Source organism: Stegostoma tigrinum, chromosome 11 (assembly GCF_030684315.1).
Source record: "Stegostoma tigrinum isolate sSteTig4 chromosome 11, sSteTig4.hap1, whole genome shotgun sequence".
NCBI lineage: Eukaryota > Metazoa > Chordata > Chondrichthyes > Orectolobiformes > Stegostomatidae > Stegostoma > Stegostoma tigrinum.
In genome coordinates, this window is record NC_081364.1 from 41,105,442 (window position 1) to 41,125,625 (window position 20,184).

Sequence of the window (20,184 nt, forward strand, 5' to 3'; positions counted from 1 at the left end):
AGTGTGTACCATGTACAAGATGCATTATAATATTCACGAAAGATCCTTAGACAGCGCCTTCCAAATCCATGACCACTTCTATCTCATAGGAAAAGGGCAGGTTTTGGTGTTCCCATGTATCTGTTACATGGGAACACCATCACCTGTTAGCGCCACTCCATGCCGCTCTCAATCCTGATTTGGAAATGTATCATCATTCCTTCATTGTCGTTGGGTCAAAGTCCTGTAACTCCCTCCGTAATGGCATGGTAGGTCAACCTATAGCACATGGATGGCAGCACTTCAAGAAGGCAGCTAGCCACCATCTTCTCAACAGTAAGTAGGGACAGGCAATAAAGTTAATATAAAAGAAAAGATTGCACATCACTATTCAAAGAGCAACATAAAGGTTTTCCCATGTTCTGGCCAGCATATATTTTTCAATCAATATCAAAACAAATTATCGAGTTGTTTAGTTCATTGTTCTTTGGGAGAGCATTTCTTTCAGCCCAATAACTTAGAATTGCCTCATTAGGTGTAAATCACTTTGAGATGACCTGAACTCATGGAAGGTGTTACGTTAATACAATAATTTCACGAAGATGCACCCTTCACAGTAACTAAGTGCTGTTGTTGTTAAGCGTAGGTAAGGTCAGTTTAAGTTCAGGGAATATTATACGCACTGTTTGGGGAAACTTGAGAATTGGAACATGGTTGGCACTTTGATGTTAAAACTGATAAGCACTCAATATCTCAATTTTGTTTTTCATTTGCTGTGTCGTGTGATATCTATGATTGCTGGATGCACTTAAATGTTTTAGTTATACAGATTATCAAGTGTCAAAAAAAACAAAATTAATAAATGATTTATATAAATGATGTGGATGTGAGCATGGGAGGTATTGTTAGTAAGTTTGCAGAGAACACCAAAATTGGAGGTGGAATGGAGAGTGAAGAAGGTTATCTCAGATTACAATGTGACCTTGATTAAATGGGCCAATGGGCTGAGGAGTAGCGGAAGGTGTTTAATGTAGATAAATGTGAGGTGCTGCGTTTTGGAAAGGCAAATCAGGGCAGGACTTATACACTTAATGGTAAGGTCGTGGGGAGTGTTTCTGAACATAGAAACTTTTCAGCGCAGGTTCATAGTTCTTTGAAAGTGGAGTCAAAGGTAGGCAGGACAGTGAAAGCATTTGGCATGCTCGCCTTTGTAGATCAGTTCATTAAGCATAGGAGTTGGAGGTCAATGTGCAGCTGTACAGGGCATTGGTTAGGCCACTTTTGGAATACTGAGTGCAATGCTGGTCTCTCTGCTACAGGAAGAATGTTGTAAAGCTTGAAAGAGTTCCCAAATGTTTAAAAGGATGTTGCCAAAATTGGAGGGTTTGAGCTATAGGGAGAGGATGAATAGGCTGGGGCTATTATCTGTAGCATTGGAGCTGAGTGGTGATGTTACAGAAGCTTATAATAAACACAAGGGGCATGAATAGGGTGAATAGCCAAGGTTAGGGGTGTCCAAAGCTGGAGGGTATAGGTTTACGGTGAGAGGAGGAAAATCTTAAAGGGACCTAACAGGCAACCTTTTCACACAGAGGGTAGTGCATGAATGGAATGAGCTGCAGGAGGAAGTGGTGGAGGTTGGTACAATTATGACATGGGTATATGAAGACCAAGGGTTTAGAGGGATATAGGCCTAAATTAATTTGGGCTATCTGGTCAGCATGGACTGGTTGGACAGAAGGGCCTGTTTCTATCCTGTACAGTTCTATGACTCTATGAATAACTTTACAATGGTGCAAAGCCTAGAATTTAGCATAAACCTACTAATAAAGGTTTGTTACAAAATAACCAGTGACTCCTCAACATATCGATTTACGGCAGATTAACTGCTTGAAAATTTGCGTGTTTTAAAATTCTTTATGCAAAGATTTGTTTCAAAGTATTAATTTCCTTATCACAAAAATAGAAATTTGGTGCAACTCTATAGGCCGGGCAAAACGGAAGAAGAGTCACGGGACTAGAAACATCAGCTGTGGCTTTCTCCCCACAGATGCAGACAGACCTGCAAACAATTTCTAGTTCTGTTTCAGATCACCAGCATCCGCGCTTCTTTGTTTTAGTTTTTATAAATCCATGTAATTGGCTTTTGGTATCTGTTTGCAACAGTTGAAGTTACAGTACACACTGTCCTTACATCCGTAATGAGTCCAAGGAATACATTATGGTCCCCGCTCTTGAACTCGCATTAGGAGAGTGGTTTCTACTTGTTGATGGCTTTGGGCAGTTTCATATTTTTTCCAGGTATGCAGCATGACCGAGTGTCTGGCAATTGCAGAACTTCGCTGTGAACAGCGCTGGGACTGAAAGAGTGTGTGTGTTTCGACAATGTCAGAGTCCCAGTTGCTAATGCTCTTTCCCAAGTTTGCTGCGCGGTATTTCATGCAGTATTGACAATTAGCAATATAGCGGAGACCTCTGATGAGTCATGTCGAGCTGAATGACAGTTCACCCCTTTGCTCGGGCTCTGTTATATTACAGTCGCCCAGGTTCAGCACAGCCGATCCAGTTCGTCTGGCAGGACGAGCAACCGGTGAGACTACAGCAACGAGGACCAAACCGCCGAAACTTCATTGAAAGAACACCATGAAGCGGCTTTTCCTCGCCCTCATCAGCTTTGTTGCCATCAGTTATGTTTCCACTGCCGTGATTACTGGGGTAAGTTCAAGAATTTCCATTAAATCGATTTTGTGTGGGTTTGACCGTCGGCGTTTCAGCTTAAGGACTTGAAAACGCAGGTCATCCTGGAAGAGGTTGCCTGGAGTTGAAATACACAGACAAGCTTAAAAGTTTGCCATCTGCTCAACATTGCAATCTCTTGAACAGTGGCAATTCTCCAATGACCCTCGCATAGATTTTATTTAAAAGCAACGATTGATATCGAAAATTATAACAAATATTTGCCATTTGAAAAAGTAGGCTTTATTTTTCTGTAGTTTGGGGGCTGTGCTGAATAGATTTTATCCCCTTCAGAAAGTACCACAGCAGTCTGCTTTAATAACAATGCATGGTAGATCGTTTGGCAGGCGTTTCTGGTACATTTGCCCTTCAACCAGTGTCTGAGCTCCACAAACAGCAGAACTTCTGATTTCACTGCAGCTTAGAACAGTCCAGATTTCTGTCTGACTATTGTTTCTTGCAACGACACGGACCGCGCGCTGTTTTACTTCACCTGCCATCAGAAACCTCCAGATTACACACCAGGTAAAATCCTTAAAGCGGAAAAGAAAGTGAGTCAAGTGATATTATTTCGGTTCTGAAGTCACGGAATTCATTTACATCTGTGAAGTCAATCATTTCAATTAATTGTCTCACTGACCAACTAGTGAACTTAAAAGATCATTCCAAACTGCACATAAGTTGCACTGGCAGATAACATCCAGTGCTCAATATTTCACGAGACATTTTATTTTGACTAGAGTGCCTCTGAAATGTTATACGGCAAATGCAGTTGCTTGTCACAAGGCAGCACAACATTTCGGAGTTTCTGTGGTGCAACAGATAATTTGAAAGCGTATTCTATTGTCTCGCCTTCTGTCGCAACCACCTCTGTTGCAGTTCTTCAATGCACAGACAACTATCTAAGTGGAAAATACCTGAAATAACAAATGCTGTAGAATAAATTATAGTTATAAGGTTGCAGCAACTCGGAGATGTGAATTTATATCTAATGTGAATGAAGAATGTGCATTAATATCATGCCTCTCAATGTCAGGCTATTCCGAAGTGTTGTTCAGTACTGTGTCGTCACCGTTGTAACAAGGGATATGCGACAGGCCACAAGTCCCACAAATAACAATGTAATAAGGGCCAAATATTGCCCAAAATTTTGACACTTAGCACAGACCCTGAAGAAAATAGATCTAGCGACCTCTGAGATTTGCACCTTTTCCAAAAGCAGTTTAAAATTGGTGCCATGTCAAGGACATGTCTTGATGTGCGACAGCAGACGACTGTGAGCCAGCCGAGGAGCGACCAATCTCCTTGAAGTATTAGCAGCAAACCGGGGAGTTTGGGCATAAATGTTCTAGTGCAGGAGGCCATTCAGTGCAACATAATTTCACTAACTGCTGAGCATTTTAACTTTCTTCTCAGAGTGTAAGAGCCTTTGGAATTCTCTTCCTCAAAAGGCAATGGATACAGAATATTTAGATATTTGGAAAGCAGCGGTAGGTTGTTGAATACCAAGAGTAGAAGGATCATCAGGGATGTTCAGGAATGTAGAGTCCAGGTTAGAGATCATACCAAACGGCAGCTCAGACTTGAAGTGCTGAATGGCTTACTTTTATTCCTTGTTCTTACATTTGTAACTTTGTATCGTCTCCTGCCTTTTCTCCATAACCCAATATGTTGATTCTACTTAAATAATCAACCAATGTCTAGGTTAAATCTGCCTCCACGTAAAATTTATCATTCATTTCCAAATTTTGTTTTCAGATAGTGAAGTAAATGATTCTTACTGGATTAAGAAAATATCTTTTTAACAGGAAGTTTAAAAAAATCCACAGTAAATATAGCTTTTGAGAGCCAATAAGGATTTTAATAGTACCTATTATGGTAGCCATGAGTAAACCCATTTGCACTTCAGTATCTAATATTTGCAGCAAACTTAGCCATGTAAAAGTCAACATTTTCATCAAATTATGATTGCAATGGAGATTGCAGTCTGTGGAGATCTTTAGTCAAAAGCATCCACGTTCGATGGGTAATAAGGAAGATAAATGGACTGTTAGCCTCTATTTCATTAGGAATGGAATACAAAGGAAAGAAGGCTTTGCTAAAACAATGCGAGGCACTAGCCAGACCAGAGATGCAATACTGTGTACAGTTTTGTGCTCTTATCCGAGGAAATGTATATTGGCATTGGAAGCAGTCCAAAGATGGTTCATGAGGCTGATACCAAGTGTGGAAGGATTATTTTGTGAGGAGGTATTGAGTAGGTTGGGCTTGTCTTCATTGGAATTTAGAAAAAATGAGAGGCAACTTTATTCAACTGTACAAGATTGTAAAGGGACTTGATGTAAAGGATTCAAAAAAGTTGTTTTCCCTTGTGGGATAATCTAGAACCAGAGGGCATAATATCAGAATAAGGGGTTGCCTATTTAAGACAAACATGAAGAGGAATTCCATCTCTCAGAGGGTAATCAATCTGTGGAACTCTTGAGCGCTGTAAAGTTTGGGTCATTAAGTATATTCCAGGCTGACATCAACAGATTTTTAATTAATAAGGGAGTCAAGCGTTATGTAGAAAAGGCAATAAATTCTGAGGATTATCATATCAGCCATGATCTCATTGAATGGCAGTGCAGATTTGATGGGCTGAATAGCCTACTTCTGCTTCTCTGTCTTAAGGTCTAGAGTGCACTCTACTAAGAAGAATGAGTGTGACTAACTAACAACTTCTCCATCTGTAATGGCAATAAATGCTTAATGTTTCACCATTGTTACTATTGCAAACTGTGTGCCCATTTGTTTCTTGGTCATGCTAGTTGAGGAATAAATTTTGACCAGGTCACTGAGAAGATATTCTTCAACATTGTGTCATGGGATTTCTTATATTAACCTGGGATGAAGACAAGGGATCCATTTAACATCCCATCCAAGAGCTAGTGTTTCTGACAGGACAACACTTCCTCAGCACCAATACATCAAATTTGAGAGTTTGTGTTCAAGTCTTCAGACCACAAACCTCTACCTCTGATATTACATAGAACATAGAACATAGAACAATACAGCGCAGAACAGGCCCTTCAGCCCTTGATGTTGCACCGACCTGTGAAATAATCTAAGCCCCTCCCCCTACACTATCCCATCATTATCCATATGCTTATCCAAGGACTGTTTAAATCCCCCTAATGTGGCTGAGTTAACTTTTTAACATTGGCAGGCAGGGCATTCCACGCCCTTACCACTCTCTGAGTAAAGAACCTGCCTCTGACATCTGTCTTAAATCTATCACCCCTCAATTTGTAGCTATGCCCCCTTGTACAAGCTGAAGTCACCATCCTCGGAAAAAGACTCTCACAGTCCACCCTATCTAAGCCTCTGATCATCTTATATGTCTCCATTAAATCCCCTCTTTCCCTCCTTCTTTCCAATGAGAACAGACCCAAGTCCCTCAACCTTTCTTCATAGGGCCTGCTCTCCAGACCAGGCAACATCCTGGTAAATCTGTTCTGCACCTTTTCCAATGCTTGCATGTCCTTCCTGTAATGGAGCGGCCAGAACTGCACATAATATTCCAAGTGGGGCCTCACTAGCATTTTGTACTGTTGCAGCATGACATCACGGATCCGGAACTCAATCCCTCTACCAATAAAACCTAACGCATCGTAAGCCTTCTTAACAGCACTATCAACCTGGGTTGCAACTTTCAGGGATCTATGTTCATGGACACCAAGATCCATCTGCACATCCACACTACCAAGAATCTTTCCATTGACCCGGTATTCTGCCTTCCTATTATTCCATCCAAAGTGAATCACCTCACATTTATCTGTATTGAATTCCATTTGCCACCTTTCAGCCCAATTCTGCAGTTTATCCAAGTCTCCCTGCAACCTGCAACATTCTTCCACACTGCCCACCACTCCACCAACTGTAGTGTCATCTGCAAACTTACTAACCCGTCCACCTATGCCTACGCCTAAGTCATTTATAAAAATGACAAACAGCAGTGGTCCCAAAACAGGTCCTTGAGGCACACCACTAGTGACCTGACTCCAGTCTGAATATTTTCCATCAACCACCACTCGTTGCCTTCTTACAGAAAGCCAGTTTCTAATCCAAACTGCTAAATCTCCCTCAACCCCTTGCCTCTGTATTTTCTCCAATAGCCTACCATGTGGAACCTTATCAAAGGCTTTACTGAAGTCCATGTACACCACGTCAACTGCCCTACCCTCATCCACATGCTTGATCACCTCCTCAAAAAACTCAGTGAGGTTTGTGAGACACAACCTGCCCTTGACGAATCCATGCTGACGGTCTCCAATCAAATTGTTGCTTGCTAGATGATTATAAATCCTATCTCTTATAATCCTTTCCAAAACTTTTCCTACAACAGACATAAGGCTCACAGGTCTATAATTACCTGCGTCATCCCTACTGCCCTTCTTGAACAAGGGCACAACATTTGCAATCCTGCAGTCCTCGGGTACTAAACCTGTAGACAATGAGGACTCAAAGATCAAGGCCAAAGGCTCTGCCACCTCCTCCCTAGCTTCCCAGACAATCCTCGGAAAAATCCCATCGGGCCCAGGGGATTTATCTACCTTCACACCTTCTAGAATTGATAACACCTCCTTCTTACTAACCTCAATCCTTTCAATTCTCGTAGCCCGTAACTCAGTCATCTCCTCTACAATATTCTCCTGTTCCTCAGTGAAAACAGATGAGAAATAATCATTCAGCAAATATTAAAGTGAATTGCATCTAACTTCTTACTTCTAGGAGGGGAATTAAGAAGAAATAAAATAAAGCAGCAGCTGGAATTAAGAGTTATCAGAAAGTAGTATCAAAGACGGTGGAAGAGTCAAATGAGTGTAAACATACTGAAATGTAGCCACAATCCCAACATATTATGAGTCACATTCAACAGCATAGACCTGGATAAGATAGAAATATGACTAAAGCATCTAAAATAGAATGTAACAGAAGCGGAAGTGGTGAATTTCAGGTAACCACTTGGTGTTGCAGACAGTAAAACCTGGCCCAAAAAAGTAAGTGAAAAAAAATTTAGAAATTTAAGCCTAAAAGGAGCAGGAGTATTTCTCTATGCTCCACGAAAATAAAATTGATTGCCACACTGGCCATCATCCATTCCCAAAAACTACCTTTTTACCCAACCTGAGCAGACTGAGCAATGGTCACATTATAATGATACACACAATGAAATGGAATTAGATTTCCACGTAAGGATCCTGAAAACAGTCTGTCGGCTCCCTCAACCAGGCACCTTGTATCTAAAGTCTGTTCAGTGAAAGAAAAGAATCAGAAAAGACTCCCCCAACTTACCCCACCCCTCTACACCACACATCGTCACCACTGGCTCTAAAAAAACTTACATTTCATTAAATAAAAACCAAAAGAAATGTGGATGTTGTAAATCAGGAACAAAAACAAAGCTGCTGGAAAATCTCAGCAGGTTTGACAACATCTGTTGAGGAAAAAACACAATTAACGTTTTGTATCCAGTGACCCTTCCTCTCTGATGAAAGATCATCTGGGCCTGAAACATTAAATCTGTTAACAGAGCTGCTGAGGACGTCCCACGATTTTGTTTTTATATCAGAAATGACTGTACAATCCTTACGATGTTCCTAAAAACTAATATTTCAATTGACAAGATTATTCAAATGCCCATTTGAAAACAGGAATGGTAGCATCATGGTTATGTCATTTGAGCGTTAATACAGGTGCCCAGTCTCAGGATCGGGAGACATGATTTCAAATCACACCGTAGGAGTTGGGGGAATTCATATTCAATTAGCTAACAAAATGTTAAACTCAAAAATGACAATTTTAAAACTACTGGATTGTCAATAAAAGATAATACCACCATTTGGTTATCAATGTCCTTGAAGGAAATTTGCTTTCCTCACCCACTCTGCCCTATATGTGACTCCAGACACACAACTGACATAGTTTGTGTGATTGAATCTTAACTATTGTCTAAAGTCACCTAGCCACTGAGTTGTATCAACTGCTACATACGTTTGATTCAGAATGAAACTGGACAGGCCATCTAGCATCAATACAGACACTAGAAACAATAAAAAAAACCTTATGTATTTGACCCTGCAAAATCATCTTCACTAACATAGAGGGACTTATGTCAAAATCAGTGTCAGATTAGTCAATCAACAGCCTTACGTAAACACATTCATCAAATTATATCATACAACAAATCGTGCTTTCATTGAACTTTCATTTCTCTGTAGTAAATAATGTCAAATTCTCATCTCTTGTCTTGGTACAAATACCTTAAACTACACTTCATTTCATTTACTCTTTTTTGCACTACCAACAATGACTGGATAAGCACGCCGTTTGTTGAGCAGAACTTAAACAACAGTGTAGGCGTGGCCATGTCAGTGTCTTCATTCCCCTCCTTTGAGACTTTTCTTAAAACCTAACTCACAGACCAAGCTTTTGGTTATCTGTTCTAATATCCTTTACTGATTTAGTACCAATTTTGTTTTGTTTGATTAGGTGCCATAGGATGGTTCACTCGTTTAGAGGTACTATATCGATGCAAGCTATTGCTGTTAGACAGACTCATTACTGTGATTCTTGCACTATCCCTCTGGCTATAATAAAAGATTTCCTTACTGCTACAGCACACTGATACTAGGCTCAGTAAACAATTCAGCAATTTCCACAGATCTCGTCTTGCTTTGTGTTCTGCAGCCAAGAATCATTGACATTATATACCTCCTCTATTTCCCTTCTTCGGCAGCTTCATTATGCTGTCCTTGTATATAAGTATTATTTCTAAATCATCAGTTCACCTTTTCTGCCTATCTCCCTTGACTTTGTATTTACCTGTTCCCTAAGGCTCAAACACCAAAATTTAGCTTTGTTTCTGTTCCAATTACAAACATGCTCTGTAAACATCAAGATCTCCAGCATTGATCCCTGTGGCACTCATGAGTGATTTCTAGGCTGTCAAGTGAGTTTGTTTCATAATCACCCTCTGCATTCACTGATCTAGTCAATTTTCAATCCCCTTCAGGAGCTTGCCTGCTATTCCATTATCTTCCTGTCATGTTGACTAATTGAGACATTATACAATTGTGTATTAAAAGCCTTGCTGAAGACTAAATATATCACATTTCAGAATTTTCATTCGACCAAGTAAGTCGGTTAGTGCCACAAAGAACTTGAGAAAATTTTTTTGATAAATTGGTATATGTATAGCTCCATGTTGACTCCATCAAAGCTCATCAGACCTAGCCAGGCTTTTTTATAATTATTATTTTTTCATTTTAGCATTTCTTCTCATATTTTGCCCTTAGCAGATAGGCAACATATATTATGATAAAACAATATAAAGGGTGCAGCCTAGGAATCACACTGTGCAATTAACACTGGTCATTCCTTCCAAACCAGGCAGCATGAGGATCAGAAATTTACAACAGAAAGAAGGCATTCAGCGCATTTAATTTAGACTAGACGCCAATTAGCCATCTGGCCTAATCCTACTTTCCAGCTTTGTAGCCTTGTAAATTACAGCATTTCAAATGCAGAGGGTTTCTGCCACAACCTTTTTTTTTCAAACAAAGAGTTTCCAGATTACCATTCACCCTTTGGGTTAAAAAGTTTCCTTTTCAATCCCCTCTAACTTTCTACTTCTTACAATGAATCCATGCCTCCTAATTGCGGATCCATCATTAAAGGAGAATGGGACCTTCGAATCCACTCTACCTGGACCCCTCGTAAATTGATGTGCTCCAATTAGGTCTCCTCACAGAATCCTTTGTTCCAAAAAAAAGCATACTTGGCCAATCTAATCTTTCTTTGAATAAAAATTCTTCAGACCAGACAAAATGCTCAAAGATTTCCTCTGCACCTTGCCTAGTGCAATCGTGAGGTGGGTTTTGCAGGGGCATGTATTCCTCACTGTGTATGTGCGTGTATCTTGGATGGGAACTTGCAGATCATGTTTTCCCCATCATTCTAGGTGGTGGCGATTGCAGGTTTGGAAGGTGCTTAAAGACCCTGGGTGAGTTACTATAGTCCTTCTTGTATTGTTGGAACTGCATTCAACCAACCAAGTGAGGAATATTCCATCATACTCCTGACTTCTGCTTTCAAATGGTGGAAAGGCTTTGAGGGTCAGTAGGCAGGTTACTCACTATGCCTTTAACCTGCTCTTGTCATTACATCGTTTGTATGGCTGACAATTCTGTTTCTAGTTCAGGTCAACAGTAAGCCCCAGGGTGCTGATCGTGAGGCTTCAGCAATCATAAAGGAATCGAACAGTGAGTCTTGATGGTTAGATTCTAAATATAAGAAAACCAGAACTTAAGAAATAGGAGCAGGCATAGGCCATTTGACTCCTAAAGCCCCTCTCATCATTCAACATGAACATGGCTGATCTTCCTCATGTCTCGACGCTACGTTCAGGCCAGCTCATCATAGCCTTCAACTCACTGATACTCCAAAAATCTATCTACCTCCTCTTTAAGGGATCTAGTCTCCAAAATTCCCTGGAAAAGAGATGTCCAGACATACACCGATCCCTCGGAGAAAAAATTCCTTTGCATCTCAGTTTTAAATGTGTGTTCCCTTATTTTGTAACTATCCCCTTGTGTAAGACTCCCACACTAGTGGAAATATCTTTTCAACATGTACCCTTTCAAGCCTCTCAGAAACTTCTGTTTCAACAAGATCATTCTTCAGTTTTCTAAACTTTAATGAATAAAGGCCTAACCTGTTTAGTCATTCGTGAAAAATTAATCCCCTCATCCTGGGAATCAATAAAGTGAATCACTTTTGAACTGTTTCCAATGCCAGTTCATTCTTTTTTTAAATCTGGGGTTAAAAACTCCACACGGCTCTCCAGATGTGGTCTCACTGACGCCCCGTTTTGTTGTGAAAAGACTTCCCTATTTTTAAACTCCAACACCATAGTAAGAAATATCAAAATTCTATTGATCCATTGACACCTTTCTACAATATATGGCTTTATTCCTCAGTATCAGCCACACGGCCAATTTTTGTATCATCTGCAAACATCTCAGTCATGCTTCTTATATTAAAATTTAAATTATTCATATGTACCATAAAGACTAAATACTGAATGGTATGGAACCCCACTTCAAATAGCCTTCAGACCCAAAAAAAACCTACAAATAATTACCCTTCAATTCTAAGCCCACTTTGCATCGAACTTGACAGTTTACCTTATGTCTAAAGGGCTTTTAATGCCTTAACCATCTACCTTACTGAGACCTTACTGAAAGCGTCACTAAAATTCACATGGATTAAGTGAAGTACACCATGCTCAGCCTGTTTGTTACCTCGTCAAAAAAATTTAGTAATTTTTATTAAACATAACATTTTCTTCATTAATCCATGCTGACTGTCTTTAATTATTCCATATTCTTCAAAATTAAGATTTATCCTTTCCCTCAGCATTTCTTCCAAAACTTTTCCCCCAGCAATATATTCTGCCTGACCTGCAATTACTCCGCCTATTTCTTTCTCCCTTTCTAAAGAATGGCACAACTTTAGCAGTTCCCCATTCCTCTGGCATCATGCCTTAACTGCCTGCTGATTTTAATGGCAGTAATGTGCAGCTCAATGTTAAGTCCACTGCTGACTGGTTGAATGCTTCAGAATGTAGCCCAAGCTTATAGAAGCAAACGCCACTTAAAGCTAGTTTGTATCACTGAAAGCAAGTCTACACCTCCTAAAGGAGAAGCGCATTCTACTTGCAGCAGGGATGGCAAGTGGTTGTTAAGAGTGTCAAAGCAAATTGAGAATAATGGCCCGACAGGGCAGAATGTGTACTCCAAATTATCAGACACAGAACTTAAAAACTTGGGATAAATGGACAGGGTGAGTGTGGTCCTCTGTCTTCAAGAGACCAGGAGGTCCTCCAAACAGACGCTGAGAAAGCAGTGAGTGCAGATTGCTGTCAGTAGAAAAAGATAGCTGTTAATGAGAGTTGGGTAGCCATGAGGAACTAGATATGGCATTGGCAGAGATTAAATAACTTTACACAAGTCATCAAGATCAGTTAAATAATCTTCAAATGCGGTATCCCTTTAAATATGCTGCAAGCCTCATATAATTCTCAACTCACAACTCTCCCGTAGTTTATATTTCAACAATTCTGCCAGCCACGATTCATGCTTCTCATTCATAGCATCACTTTCTTCCACCTGGCACAGCCATAAACCTCATCGCCACATTTCACAGTGGGCGCAACCTGCCAATTCTTTGGCCAGAATGCAAACATCTTGCACCATACTCACTGATAAGTTTCCCTCTCTTTTGCAGGAGAGCATGATGTATTAATGGAAACAGCAGAAGCTAAAGGTAAGCATAAAGTTGCATAGTCCCAGAAGACTTTAGGCTGCTGTCTCATTAGAGAGAGACAACTGGTGTTGGTTTAACCTGAGGCTCATTACACCTCAGCTGAGAGGAGAGGTTGTGAACAAAAGACAATACAGCATAGGAGCAGGTCCTTTGGACCACCATGTCTGCTTTGACACATGATATCTTTCTAAACTAAAAATCTTTTCCCCCTACATGGTCCATATCCCTTTATTCCCTGCCTATTCACATATCTGTCAAGCTGCCTCTTAAAACTGCAACCGTATCTGTTTCTATCATCCCCTCTTGCAGTGCATCCCATGCTCTTAACCGTCTGTATGAAGTACTTACCTCTTACATCTCCTTTAGACTCCCTCCCCACCTCTTTTTGCTTAAACATATGACCCCAGTAATTGACATTTCAACCCCAGGAAAAAGACTGATTATCCATTCTATCCATGCTTCTCATAATTTTGTAAACTTCTTTCAGATCATCTCTCCTTCCCCAACGTTCAAGTGAAAGCATGCCAGGTTTGTCCAGTCTCTCCCTTTAAAACAGGCAAACCTTTGGTAAACCTTTTCTACACTTTCTGCAAAGCGTCCACATCCTTTTAGTAGTTTTGTGACCAGAACTGTACATAATATTCCAAATGTGGCCTAACTAAACATGTATATAACTGCAATGTGACTTTATACGCTATGCTTGAACCAATGAAAGCAACGATGCCGCACACATTCTTTACAAAGTTATGCACTGGTGTTGTCACTTTCAGGAAACTATGGACCTGTATGCCTATATCTCTCTATGGTAATGGTTCTAATGGTTCTACAATTTCCTTTATATTTCCCTTCTGCATCAGTCCTTCTAAAATGTATCACCTCACATTTGCCCGGGTAAAATTTTATTTGCCATTTCTCCAGCCTATCTATATTCTGCTTCATCCCCTGGCAGTCCTCATCATCTGCAACTGCCCTAACCTTTGTTCATCTGCAAACTTACTAATCAGACAACGTAGATTTTCCTCCAGATCATTTATATATAGTACAAACAACAGAGGTCCCATCACTAGTCACAAATCTCCACCCAGAAAAACACCTTTCCACTATTACTCTCTGTCTTCTATGACAAAGCCAGTTCAATATTATCTTATCAATTCACCACAGATCACATTGTGAACTCACTTCATGTATTAGCCTGCCATTAAGGACCTTGTCAATGGCCTTGCTAAAGTCCATGTAGCATCCACCAGACTGCCTCCAATCATCTTTGTCACTTTCTCCAAAACTCAATCAAGTTTATGAGACATGACATTCCCAATATGAAGCCATGTTGCCTCTCTTTAATAAGACCTTTTTTTTTCCAAATGTGAGTAAATCCTGACCTTAAGAATCTTCTCCAATAACTTCTCTATCCACCAACATAAGGCTCAATGGCCTATAATTTCCTGGATTATCACTGTTGGTCTTCTTAAACAAAGCAACAACATTGACTATTCTTCAGTGCTGTGTGAGTAAAGAGGATCAAAACAGAGGATATGATGGAAGGTGAGGCTAGGGAAGGAATATGAGGATATTCTAGGGCATGTTGATTTTTTAAAAAAAGTTGGTGTTGGTTGTTTTGAAAAGCATTTACATAGACAAGTCCCTAGGGGACTTATGGAATCCCCTTATGGGACCCATCCCAGAATAGCGAGGGACAAAATTGCTGGGCTATGTGCAAAATCATTGTATCCTCTTTAATCGCAGAACACTGGAGAGAAAGCTAATGTTGTTCCTTTGTTTAACAAGGGCAACAGGGATAATCCAGGAAACTATAGGTTATTGAACCTTAAGTCATCGGGTTGAAGGACAGTTCTTCATGGTAACCTCCCCAGTGCAGGAATTGAATCCACACTGTTGATATCACTGCATTGGAAACTAGCTGACCTATCTGACAGCCCTTTCACTCTTCTTTAAGGAGAAGCTAACTGATGAAGGACAAACACATCTGCTTTCCCACAGTCATTGGAGGAAGCAGATTTGGAGTGACTACAACTGCCTTCATGGCCAGTGGCAGGGCTAAAACCATTGATTGTGATGGCATTCCCCGACTTAATCCTCCTTCCCACATCTCATTTCCCCTTCAGCTCACAGTCTTTTCTTATATACAAGCTGAGGCTGGTCTAAGAATGCACATCTTACTTTCCCCCTCCAAGTGAGACAATGTAGCGCACTCCACAAATCCAATGCAAGTCAAATCAGTCAAAAAAATTTTTTTTGAAAGAAAATCTAAAAGGAGAAAATGTGAAGTTATTCACATATGCAGGAAGAATGAAAAAAAAACAGCCCATTAAACAGAAAATGATTGCAGAATTCTGAGGTGCAGAAGGATCTAAGTGTTCTAGGGCATGAGGCACAAGTAATGTTAGCATACAGGCAGAGCAAATGATAGGAAGGCTATTCTTTATTACAAGAGGAATGAAGCATAAAAGTAAGGAGGTTGTGCAGCTATACACGCTTCAAATACTGTGTGTAATTTTGGTCATTTTATTTAAGGAAGGCTGTAAGTGCCTTGGCAATGCTTTAGCGGTTTCCTAGATGATACCTGGAATGAGGGAGGTGTCTCATGAGGCAGGACAGGATAAGCAGATTGAATGCTAGAGGAGCTTGAAGAGCCAAATGACATTCTCCTGTTCCTAATACATATGTCCAGATGTTGTCCATGTTTAATTGGGTTATGCACCTGAGTCATGATCTAGATAGTGGGTAGGTAGCCTTGGTCTCCCAGGAGTCACTCTCTGGTTTGGCATGGTGGCTCAAATACTGATGGTACAATTAAAAAAACACAGAAAAAGGAGGCACAATAACTATGGCCGCAATAGTTATCATTGTGTCTTATGCTAAACATGGTCCAGTTGCATGATCAAGGACCACAATTAGTATACATCTCAGCATTTAGAAGCATCACCATAAAACAGTGTTTGTGCAGTGATTGGGACTCTACATCTAAAACTTGCTAACCAGTTAATGGCATTTACACACTCAACTTGGTTTTCTCTGGCCAAAGAGGTTGCAAGTCAGATCATGGGCAGCAGTAATTTGAATGAGTTCAAGTATATCGAGTGTAGAAAATAAGATGCCAGCCATAAAGAATAGAGGTGACAAAGATATACATGATGATTTCAGGAGCAGATGAGTTGAGACAAGAAACAGTTTATGGTTTAGAATACCATCTAAGCTCATTTGGTTCAACAGACTATTACTTTTATAAACTAATTTATGCTAAGTTAATTAATATGAAAAACTGCAGTTTTGAAGAGAGACAGCATTAGGAAATGATCATTCTTCTCATAAATGGTTTATCACATTCAGTAATACAATTTTAGTGATTTGTGCTTGTTTCAGTTTAAAAATAATGTATGTATTCTGACATTAATTTTATTGATTTTTGTTATGTCAAGATTGACAATGTTTTTATACAGTCTGTGAACATCTGTGAGATGGTTTCACCCTCTTGAAGACGCGGTAATGGTTACTTTTGAACTCTCCTGGGCCAAGCCGTTGATTAAAATCTACAATTATATTATGTATAAACATGAATAATTTGGCTTAATAGATAGCTGTCATTGTAATTGTATCAGAAATAATGGGAACTGCAGATGCTGGAGAATCCAAGATAACAAAGTGTGGAGCTGGATGAACGCAGCAGGCCAAGCGACATCTTAGGAGAACAAAAGCTGACGTTTTGGGCCTAGACATGTAATTGTAAAAACCTCATGGCATGTGGTCTGTTTCAATCCACAGTCAGTCAGATTCCATCATCTTGCAATTTTTGCAACTCAGTCAACCACTTCCCAATTACCATGTTTAACTATGCATGCATGGTCATGAATGTTGCAGGTTGATTTACTCTTTATTAGCGGTGCATACTCACAGTCTCAGCATTATTTTTATTGTAAAATACAGGTCAACTTTTCAAATAAGGTCTGCAAGAAACTTTGGAATATGCCACAGATTCTGAAAAGACAAATAGAAGTACAGTAGGATAGCATTAAAGTCGACTAATATACATCTGTTTCTTATGTTTTCCGTTCATGGAATAAAATATCAATGTTGCAAATTGGGAACACAAAGGCGACTGAGATAGCAATAGCTCATCTAGGGCAATGCATGTTGCAGTTAATGGTAATGGAGACGCAGGTAAATCTTCCTGCAAAAATATTAATGGAATAAAGCTCTCAACTCCCAACACACCGTGAAATTAGTCACATGCTTTATATTGGATCTTGAAGTAATTGAAAAGGCAAGATATCTAAATTGGAAATTTATAAAAAAAACTTGGCTAAGACTTATTAAGCCCAGATGGATTCTCAGTGGTGAAGTTGGCAAGCCCAAATCAAGATTCAATAATCTATTTGGGAACAGTACAGGATTGAAATATGTGGAGGGTACCCAAATAGATCAGTATTCTGAAGAAGCAAAGATGTTTGGAGTTGTGCTTCTAATGTTCAAGTAAATTCAAATAGAAGTGATGGAAATATGTGCTCTGCAGCTAAATTGGAAAGAACAAAAAGAAGAAGTGAACTCAATTTAAGAAAAAGTGAGCCAGCAATAAGTCAGAACTTAAGCCAGACAAGAACTGGTCACCTTTCTCTCTTCATCCAGGTGGAATGACATTGAGAAAAGAGGATGGGAAGTCAATTCATATATGCAAAGAGAAATCACACTGCAGTATGTGGATGCATACATTGATCCTAAAGCAGCAATGACCAGACAGACAATAACTCATCTCCAACCCCATTCATTGAACTCTCAACTCAGTGTTAAGCTATTCCTTCAGCTACCCATATAATTGTCAGAGAATTAAAACCCTCAATTCAAAACAATGTATCGGTTCAAAGGAAAAGCCAGACAACAGCAGTATACAACACTCCTAATTAACTTTCTGCTTGACACCTCAGTAATTATTATCCTGCTGGGATTCAGTGAATACAACAGTTTCTTTTTATTAAGGAGGCTGCATCCAGAAAACAATTATTCATCTTCCATTTGAAATAAAAGAATAAACAACTAAGCTTAATGTACTTGATGTAAAATTTAAAAAATTAAATCACTGCTTGTGAGCTTCTGTGAAGCTGAAGGGTGGGCTAATGTTTGGGTGGGCCCTTCAATAAAAGAGTATTAATTTTAACACAACTGCCTCAAGTCAAGGAGCTGTTTACTCTTTATTTGTTGACAATGAAGCAGATATTTACAGAAATATTGAATATCTCTGATGATAATATTTTAATCACTTGATCAGTTTATGACTAGTGATCAACTAAATCTCTTACTGAGTTTGGCATGGCAACACAGAAAAGCAGAAAAATACTGTAATGGTAGAGTTATCATTCCTTTCAAAGTTATGGGAATCATGCACAGATTCCAGAAAAATGCAAGAGAAAGAGTAACAAAAGTGAAAAATGTTTGCAACTGTTTAGTTTGCAACTTAAATATATATAATCAATAGATGAACTGTACGCAATGTTGCAGCAATTGGAAACTGTACTGAAGAGGAAACTTATTCAACTTGAAATGTTAACTGTTTCTCCTGCCATACATATGACCAAACCCAGTGAGTATTTCCAGTATTTTTTGCTTTCAATTCAAGTTTCCAAGTTCTGCTTTTATATTACTGTCATTTCCAAATTTAGTTGGAAATTAATTACTAATGAATTCTGAATCTTAATTGAAAATAAATTAAACAATATTCCAACAACTCAGCCAAAATCTTAATGGAATATCCTTTAGAAAGCCATACTTCTGAAAATAATCGTGCTGGCAGCAACTGGAAATGGACTTGTTTATGCAGCCGGTAGAGAATCCATTAATGTGAATTATGCAATCTAACAATAGATTGTACCTCTAAACAGGAGAGCTGAGATGCTGGACCAGTTGCAAGCTCTGTTGACATGTTGGCACCTAGTTATCTGGAAAATGGACAGAATAATGTAGCAAATATTCCGAAGTCACTGAATCTGATGCATCAACTTACATTCATATAGAACCTGTAAAAAGACGTTCCAAAATGATCCATACAGATGGAACTGCTAACTGATGCTGAGTCAAAGAAGAAGTTATTGTATATATTAGTCAATAGGCTTGTCAGAGGTAGAGTTTAACAATGGTTTTGAAGGAAGAGAGTGAGGAGTAGAAGTGGAGAGATTTAGGATAGAAATTCCAAAGCATAGGCCAATTATAGGTAATTGCACATTCATCAGAGATAAGGAAAGGCAAAAGAATGATACAGAGGAATGAGCAGTTAGAAGGGTGGGAACACTTTATAAAAGAGGATGAAAGTGCCATAAAAGTTGGATCATGTTATTTAAAATAAGATCAGATGAGGCCATGAAGATAAGAAAGGCTGAGGCAACTGCTGAAGATGTGCTGCCCATTTCACAGTGGAAAACAGTAAGGGTAGTAACTACAAATTATACAATCAGTGAAGGATGTTGAAGGATGGTTGTGTGACCACATTAGAAGTTACAGAGTGGTTTAGGCAGATGAAAAGGGATAATGGTATAGTCATAGAGGATTTCAATCGTGACATTGCATATACCATTTTACTGCTCAGTTGGAGAAGGATTCAAGCAGAGAAATGTGGAAACAATAGAGGTCATGTTCCCAGATACCACCATTAACCTATGTTAATCTAGTTTGGTTAGTTTGTTAGCACTAACCCTTCTTTCTCTATGTTGAGTCTAGGACCTGTCCATGACAATATGTTTCCAAGTCAAGATGATGAGTGGCTTGGAGGAGAACTTGCAAGTGGTGATGTTTCCATATATCTGTTGCCCTTGACCTTCCATATGGAAGTGGTCATGCGTTTGGAAGGAACCTTTGTGAATTTCTGCAGTGTATCTCATAGATAGTGCACAATTGAGTGTCAGTGGTGGAGGGAACAGATATTAATGGATGCAGTATCAATTTTGTTGCTGTAAAATTTGCTGGACTACAGCAAGGTTGCAGTGATTTCCTTAACTGCCAGTGTTTTTAAACTCCGCATTGCATTATTACTGTTTAAATTTAACAACAAAGCTTTAAATTTTATTAACGGGCTATTCTGTGATGATTTACTGCTTT

The 20,184-nt window shown here is 39.4% G+C and overlaps 1 protein-coding gene across 2 annotated transcripts in view; it reads left to right on the top strand.

Annotated features, from left to right (window-relative positions):
- prok2 (prokineticin 2) overlaps nt 1-20,184 on the top strand; it is a 133,293-nt gene that overhangs the window by 84,283 nt on the left and 28,826 nt on the right. The window contains exon 1 of one of the 2 annotated variants that reach the window (XM_059649647.1): nt 2,473-2,694. The exons of the other annotated variant lie outside the window; for it this stretch is intronic. Within the exon in view, the coding sequence (XP_059505630.1) occupies nt 2,623-2,694 (72 nt within the window). The 5' untranslated portion in view covers nt 2,473-2,622. Of the gene's footprint in view, nt 1-2,472; nt 2,695-20,184 lie in introns of those variants that run through there. 2 annotated transcript variants of the gene reach the window in all.